This window comes from Propithecus coquereli, unplaced genomic scaffold (genome assembly GCF_000956105.1).
Source record: "Propithecus coquereli isolate 6110/MARCELLA unplaced genomic scaffold, Pcoq_1.0 Scaffold45, whole genome shotgun sequence".
NCBI classification, from domain to species: domain Eukaryota; kingdom Metazoa; phylum Chordata; class Mammalia; order Primates; family Indriidae; genus Propithecus; species Propithecus coquereli.
Genome location: NW_012150285.1, coordinates 4,297,895 through 4,305,883, shown reverse-complemented (window position 1 = coordinate 4,305,883; position 7,989 = coordinate 4,297,895). Strand labels below are relative to the sequence as shown.

The 7,989-nt window shown below is 40.4% G+C and overlaps 1 protein-coding gene across 1 annotated transcript in view; it reads right to left on the bottom strand.

The window, feature by feature from the left end:
- Positions 1-1,982: 1,982 nt before the first annotated feature.
- The window catches only part of EPC1 (enhancer of polycomb homolog 1 (Drosophila)), a 70,510-nt gene continuing 64,503 nt past the window's right edge, over positions 1,983-7,989 (bottom strand). Inside the window, exons 9-13 of the mRNA XM_012654842.1 lie at positions 7,072-7,190; positions 6,923-6,991; positions 5,617-5,758; positions 5,146-5,509; positions 1,983-3,333 (exon numbers count right to left, since the gene is read on the bottom strand). Coding sequence (XP_012510296.1) covers positions 3,261-3,333; positions 5,146-5,509; positions 5,617-5,758; positions 6,923-6,991; positions 7,072-7,190 — 767 coding nt within the window. The 3' untranslated portion in view covers positions 1,983-3,260. The remainder of the gene's footprint in view (positions 3,334-5,145; positions 5,510-5,616; positions 5,759-6,922; positions 6,992-7,071; positions 7,191-7,989) is intronic.

Genomic DNA, 7,989 nt, shown 5'->3' with positions numbered 1-7,989 from the left:
AGTTTGGGAGGTTTTTTGGGTTTCTGCTCATAAAATGGACAAAATCGTAACAATGCCGGGGTAGCAGACTTAACATTACCAATTTCTTTAGGAAGGTAATAGGAACAAAGGTTACTAAGGAACCTGTTTAAATCTGTTTCCAGGTTTATCCACAACGTAGCGGTAGGCAAACTACCTTCGGTGTCTGGCAGATAGTTTAAATCCTAGACTGTCACTTAGTTACATATGACCTTGAGTGAATCCCATCTATAATATGGTGATAATCCTAGTATCTATTTAAGAGGGTCACTGTAAGGATTAAACAAGATAATTATTATGCATAGCGTCTGTTACATTGTAAATACGCGGTAGTTATTAATTAGATGAGGTGTCAAGCTTCCGTGATGATCTATTGCTCACTTTCCCTAAAGTCTTAGTGTTTAAATTGCTCTTTTGTAGTAAGTCCTTTACTTCAGATGTTACAACATTGGTAGTGAAGTATATGAAAAAAATGGCAAGAAATTTAGAGGCGGAAAACTCAGTTTTGGGTAAATTTTATCTTAAAATGTGCCTAATACTAATTTGTATTTTCTCTGCATCTCAGAGTTGTGGTTAAAGAAGACAATTGAGTGCCGCACGGATATTGGTTATCATCACTTGCCTGTCACTTAGCAACCCCAATGCAAGACTCATTTCAAATTCCTGACTGGACGTGCTTGATGAGGACTTAATTGTTCCTTAATCCAGTTATGCACTGGCTGGGGACAGTAGGCAGACTTGGCAGAATTTGGGGACCCAGGCCTCATGCTGTCTGCTGGGTTAATTTCAGAGATTTTAATCCTAATCCTAATTATTCTTGAGTATATTTAAACCAGCAGTTTACAGTTTAAATTTTTAGTCACATTTATCAGCCACTATATAAAATATATTTTATATAAGATATATAAAAGAGGGCAGCTTTTATATATTTTCCCCTTAAAAAATGTAGAACAGAGTAAACAAAAGCAGTTATCCAAATTGGAAGTAGTCCTTTTGAGACAAGGAGTTCTCTTAAAGGTTAGAATAACTTTAAAATACCTGGTGGTCGTGGACAGCTGTATTGCAGATTTGATCCCACTCTCTTGGTCATCTCACCCAGATTCGTGGCTTTAAGCTTCAACTATGATGATGACCCTCAAGTTCTGAACTTCCAGCGCAAACCCCTCCTCCAAACGCGACTTCTACATGCAGCTGTTGGACGTCTAACGTCTCTCTCCAACAGCCCCAAACTGAACTTCGGATCTTAAACCTACTCCTCCCACGGTGCCTTCCAACTGTGCTCAGTGCTCAGGCCAAATACTTTTGACGTCATCCTTAACTCTTCCCTTTCCTGTGTCCCTTATGTCTATATTCAGTAAGCAAATTTTAATGGGTCCTTTAAAATATAAACAGAACCCAACCACCTCTGACTACTGTCTTTGCCACTGTTCTCTCTCGCTTGGGTTACTGCAATGGCCTAACTGAGCTCCCCTGCAGTCTACGCGAGCCTCGTCGCGTGACACCACTCCTCTGCTCCCAACTCCCCTCTCAGCGGAGGGAAAAGCTAAAGTCCTGAAAGTCAGGCACCAGTCCCCCAGCCGCCGGCTGAGGCGCACGCCCACCTCAGGGTCTCTGATCCAATGGAACTGCCCGCGAGCCCTCGCCTGACCACCCTACTCGAAACTTCAGTCTCCGGCCCACACTGGCAATGCTTTTCCCTTCCTCGCCTTACTTTTCTTCCTAATACTTATCATAATACATTTTAAAATGTAGTTTTTCTCCCCCAGTGAGATTAATAGGGCAGGGATTTTTCTCATTGTTGTAGGACCTAAAACAGTCCCAGGCCTACAGTCATTCAGTATCTGTTGAAAAAAAATGAACTTAAAAGTCGTCACTCCCCATTTCCACCCCCCCTTTACCGAGTGATTGTAATCAAAGTCACACAGAAGTGCTTGGTGGAAAATAAAAGCAAAAGCCACTACGCATTAGTTTGTCAACATGTAATGCCCTGGGTTTATTTTGTGAGAATTCTATCACAATTTTTCCAGGTGGGATAAAAACCTTAAGGACAACGTATGCCATTGGGCTGGGCATTCGGACTTCGGCGCTGACGAACCCTCGCGGCCGCCCGTCAGCGCCGTCCTCTTCACAGAAGAGAGGTCAGACGTTCCCAGAGGAAGGCACCCGGTATTTGTGGCTCTGGCCTTGCAGCCTTCTGGAGAATCTCAAAAGGAAAAACGCTGGCTGTTTCTAGAAACTGGAATGATGATACACGTACAGCAATTACTGCATTCTTCTCCCTCATATCCTTTTGTAAGAACAAGTAAAGAATGAAGTCTTCCAAACAATTTGACAATAAAAAAGTACAATTTTTTGTGCTAAAAAAAGGGCAAGACAACATAAACTCCAGTTGTAAGGACTCCGTTTGCATACTTGATTTCACACTTTCCGGTGTGGGAGGAGGTGGGGCTACCGGCTGGCTGTGGAGCAGCCACGTGACATTAGTGGGTAAGTACCAGAACCCGCCGCGGCCGCGGGCAAGCTGGGGGTGGGAGGATTCAAGAGACTTCATTTTTAGCTTGTTACTTGTCCTAATGACAGTAGACCAGGAAGATCCCCATTGAACAGTACATTCCCCGTTTTTTAAAAAACTGATGCCTTTTTTTTGTAAAATTCTGTATGTATGTCACCATTTTTTTCACATGATACACAGAAAACTCAAGGACCCAGAGGGGAACCAAGTTATGTTATACCATTTACAAAATACCAAGGAGTCCACAGCTACCTAACACATTTACTACAGCACAGGAACCAATGAAGGTACAGTGTACAAAAAACTGTAAACACGGCACAATAAATAGATAAAACAGCAGGTTCCGCACCATGCACATGATGACACTTCATCGCTGTACAGTCTCACGTCTCACACTCTTTGTTGCGGTTTATTTCCCTCCCGCCCCCCACCCCCAAGTGCAAAGCATCACAAATGAACATTGTCTGTATTCAAGTAACATATATACAGGGGTATTACAAATATGCGGTACTGTACAGATAATTGCTGTATTCTTAATTTACAGATGTTGATTTTTTCCTATTAACAGTAAGAAAAGAAAAATTGAAGCATGAGAGATGAGCACTGCTGTCGAGTCCCCACAGCTGCCGCAGAAACGCATGTGCTGCGTTCCATCATCCCTTGCGTTCAAATGCTACTGATGCATAGCACCGAATCGAGTCCCCGGGCCGCAGGTCCACCCCCGAGGAAGCTACGTCACCTCCATCGCTACTGTGTTGTCTGCTATGTTGTTCAGTGCTGGCTTTTCTGATTCATGATTTTCCCTGTTGAAATAAAGGTCAATCAATTATCTACAACGTAAAAAATTGAGCAAATGAAAACTATCTTCCCAATAAAAATTGATTGTTTTTTTAATAACAGGAAGAAATTTCAGTCTTTGAGGATAAGACAGCAAGTAGAGAAATATGAACTTTCACATCAACTTTTATATATCAGGAATATATGCTCAGAAATCAGGCTCATGTTGATTATGAATTCCATGGTCGGCTATGCCACCAATTGCAGCACCCAAGCAACCTAGATGTTGAAAATACACAAAGAATTCCCAAGTTTTAGTAATCATAGTTTTAACTTCCACTTCTATTAAACCTTTTAAAAGAGTTTTAAAAAAGGAACGCACATGACTGAGGCTCACGTCAGGACTTTAAGTCAGGGCTCTACACACGCAGGGCTGAGCAGGACAGCTGCTTAGCTAGCCGTCAGAACACTAGGGTTCCAGTTATTCTATCCCCTGGACTCTTGAGTGTCCTTGGAGAGGTCTGGTAACTTCTCTAGATCTCTCAGTTTCCTCATCTTTAAAAACAAAGGAACAAGTGATATACAAGTTCCACGCACTGCGAATGTTCCACAGCAGTAGAGTTGTATCATGTGTATGTCACAACCGTGGCTGACTGATTAGCTACGACCGGACCCAGAATACTAACAGGAATGGCTGGGCATTGAGCGACAATGACTATGACTTAAGTTCAGAGCATGGCTTGGAAACTAAAGGCTACAATCTGCTGCTAGGAACCCTGCTCTCTCTCCTCCTGGCCGAGCAAGTCTGTCAGTCTGGCATTCAAGGCCCCTCCAGTCTGGCCATCTTCTGCCATTCCCATTTCAATCACTAACCTTCCCAAACCTATAGAAAAACCCGTTTACCTGTTAACCTCTAAACACTTATATTTCTCCAACTTTGTTTTTTCACTTAGCACATTCCGTCTGCCTGAAACACTCTTTTTTTTCCTTCTCTTCATCTAAGCAAATACTACCCCAGATTGAATCTGATCTTATTTTGTTAGAATATTCCCTGAATCCATCCCCTCAGTGCAAAAAGATGTCTCTTTATACTGAAATTATAGCCATCAACCATACAATGAATTTGACAAACACATAATGCTTTGTGATACCTCTGAAACAATTTTCACCTGTTACTTATACTTAACATTATTTAGCTTTTCACACTTTTATGCTTGTCTTCCAACTAAACTGAAAACACCTGTCTTCTTTCTCTTTGTGTTTTCCCCATAGTACCTTGTAAACAGCAGGATTTTAATTGCCATTAATATTTAAAACATAATACAGCCTGAGCAAAAATTCTAAACCATCTATTGAAACCCACGAGGGCAAGTTAGCATAGAAAATAATGGTTTGATTAAAAGTTGGCCCGGCATGAATTCTTTAAGTCTTTACATTATTAATAGCTTAGCATACTAGTGATTGGGGAGGGTGTCCAATCAATTCTAACTGTTTACATGAGAAGCTGTGCAAAAAAATCATAAACAAATATTCTGAAGAGAATTGCTTCCATCCAAAGGTGAAAGAAAAATAAGAGCATTATAAGCCATTGTTATAGTAAGAAAGGAATGTCCCAAATCAAATAGGCAATATTTACTATACCATTTAGTTCAAATTCTCAACCAATATTAAATTACATTTGTTCAGTTCTTAAATAAGTAATCAATGCTCGTCTATACATTTCAGTGTATAACAGGAAAACAGCAGGAAACACACAGAAATAGGTAAAGAACGACGCCAGAGGATTCAAGTTGGATCTCGTATTTTTCAGATAGTTTAGGCTTAAAATTTCTACTCACCTTGGAACTGAATCTACAGAGGATGAAGGTGGAACCTTGGAAACCTGACAGTTTGCCGCGGCAGCCAGCTTTAAGGCAGACGACGGAACAGCACTCAAAGTCCTAGGTATGTGTCGTGCACTTATTGGGGCGATAGAGTTTACGGCGGCAACTGACGAAGGTACAGTTAACCGAATGTTGTTCCCAATCAGAACCTGAGTTGTTGCAGAATTGGCAGCAGTTACTTGATGACTCAGTGCACTGTGGGAACCGGAAGTCTGTGTGATATTCGAAGGCTGTAACGAAGCTGAGCCTGGTGTTGACGGACTCGTGTGTGCCAGTGCTGTGGGTGTCGCACTGCTGAGGTGTAAGCCCTTGTACACTCCTAGAGAGAAAAAGAAAGAAACAGCTCAGCGATGTGCAGCTTTGCTGTCCGTATTACAGACAGACATTATAAACATAATCGAAACAATTTAAACGCTCTCTCTCCACCTGAGGCTGGAAGGACGCCATTCACCCCAATTCCAAGCACCACGTCATCCTTCATCTTGAAACCCATCAGTTGTTCTGATGTTACCAAAGCAGAAGCAGCAAACTGAGCACTAGCAGAATCCAGAGTCTTAGAAACAAAACCCTAAAAATAAAATACAAAAGGAATCTAGTCAGTATCACTTAGTCTTAAATTAACATTAAAGCTACACAGGCATACCAAAATCAGCTTGAATATAAATGAAAATGGCAAACCACTGAAATCTCTTCATCTCTTCCGACCGTCATAAATTTGAGGAAGAAAAGTAGTCTTCTAACTCAAGGGTTACATGTTTTGATCTTCATGTATGACTATATGATATGTACTAGTCAATTACCAAACCAAGCCTTCTATAATGTGGAAACAGCAAACCTCCAACACAAAATGTTGGACAAGAAATATGCTAGTAAAGCATTTCATTTCAGTGATTTGCAAACACATATAATGAATAAATAAATATGTAAATTTCACCTAACTTACACATACACATACATACAAACCAAGGGCACCTTTGGGATAGTAAGATAACTATTCCTTTAGAAATGGAAGTAACAGAGTATCACATCATAATTTAACCCTAAAAGTGAGAGGCCTCTTAAATTTTTAAAAATGCGTTTTTCCTGCAAGATACGTAGAGACTCAAATCTCAGCCTTTTAGCCCTAAATGTTTTAAACAGAAAACGTTTATCATGGCCGGGCGCAGCGGCTCACACCTGTAATCCCAGCACTCTGGGAGGCCGAGGCGGGCGGATTGTTTGAGCTCAGGAGTTCGAAACCAGCCTGAGCAAGAGCGAGACCCCGTCTCTACTAAAAATAGAAAGAAATTAATCGGACTAAAAATATATAGAAAAAATCAGCCGGGCATGGTGGCGCATGCCTGTAGTCCCAGCTACTTGGGAGGCTGAGGCAGGAGGATCGCTTGAGCCCAGGAGTTTGAGGTTGCTGTGAGCTAGGCTGATGCCACGGCACTCTAGCCTGGGCAACACAGTAAGACTCTGTCTCAAAAAAAAAAAAAAGAAAACATTTATCATGCTTTAGGCTTAAAAAGTGATCTCTTTCAACAGTAAAAGAGGATATTTAGTACAATTTTTAAAAATCTTAATAATAATTGAAGCACCCAAGACAAGGAGCTGGGTGGGGCTATATATTCAAGAGGTACATTAACAGATTACAGGTCATACTTGAAGACGGCATCTCCATCTCATTTAACTATGTTTTTTACTTTTACTTTTTAAAATAGGGAGCAGAGGCAACAGCTTCCATACTCACCTGTAATGTTCTTTCTAAACCCTGTATATTCAGGCGAAAGCCACTTTTCTGCTGGTTAGATGGAAGGTTCTATGACAACAGTTGGTAATTAGAGATGAACTCTGGTGGGAAACAATGAGGGATAATCATAAGACAGACAAATCCCTCACCTGTGAAGTGTTGGTGGAGGAATTACTATTTGCTTGCTGTTGCTGAATTTGCGCAAGCTGCTGTTTCTGCATTAGTGCCAGTTGCTGTTGATGTTGCTGGTATTGTTCGGCTGTAAATGCTGAACATAAAATAAGGAAACACTTTATAAAATGCACAGATATCATATATATCCTTACAATATTTAAACAAATTCAGCATTAAAAAAATTGTGGAGAATTAAAGCATCTGACAAAGGTTCAAGATCCTGCTAAAGATCACTTCCAAATGAAAATTTCGGTATTTCTGCTACCACGTTTAACAAGAGTGGCTTGAATTTAAAGAAAAAGAAAATTAAACTTCCTGGGTTAAACATAGGAAAGAGAACTGCTCACTTCCCAAGTTTCAACACCATTATTTTTGTAAAGCTTTGACACTCGTGCTAGATAGTATAGAAAGGTAATATCAGTTTTTTTAATCCAGAGTTGGAATTCAATTTTGCACTGAGCTTGAGAAGAAATTCGATAATTATCATTTGGTGTCTATTTTATCCATATTACCTTCCCAATGCATTCAGATGGTCCCTGACAGTTCTGTGTACATATTTTCTAATTTTAGTCATTACAAAAATTTCCTCTATATGAAAGATTATAATTGTTTACTATACCATTTAGTTCAAATTCTCAACCAATATTAAATTACATTTGTTTAGTTCTTAAATAAGTAATCAATGCTCGTCTATACATTTCAGTGTATAATAGGAAAACAGCAGGAAACACACAGAAATAGGTAAAGAACGACGCCAGAGGATTCAAGTTGGATCTCGTATTTTTCAGATAGTTTAGGCTTAAAATTTCTACTCACCTTGGAACTGAATCTACAGAGGATGAAGGTGGAACCTTGGAAACCTGACAGTTTGCCGCGGCAGCCAGCTTTAAGGC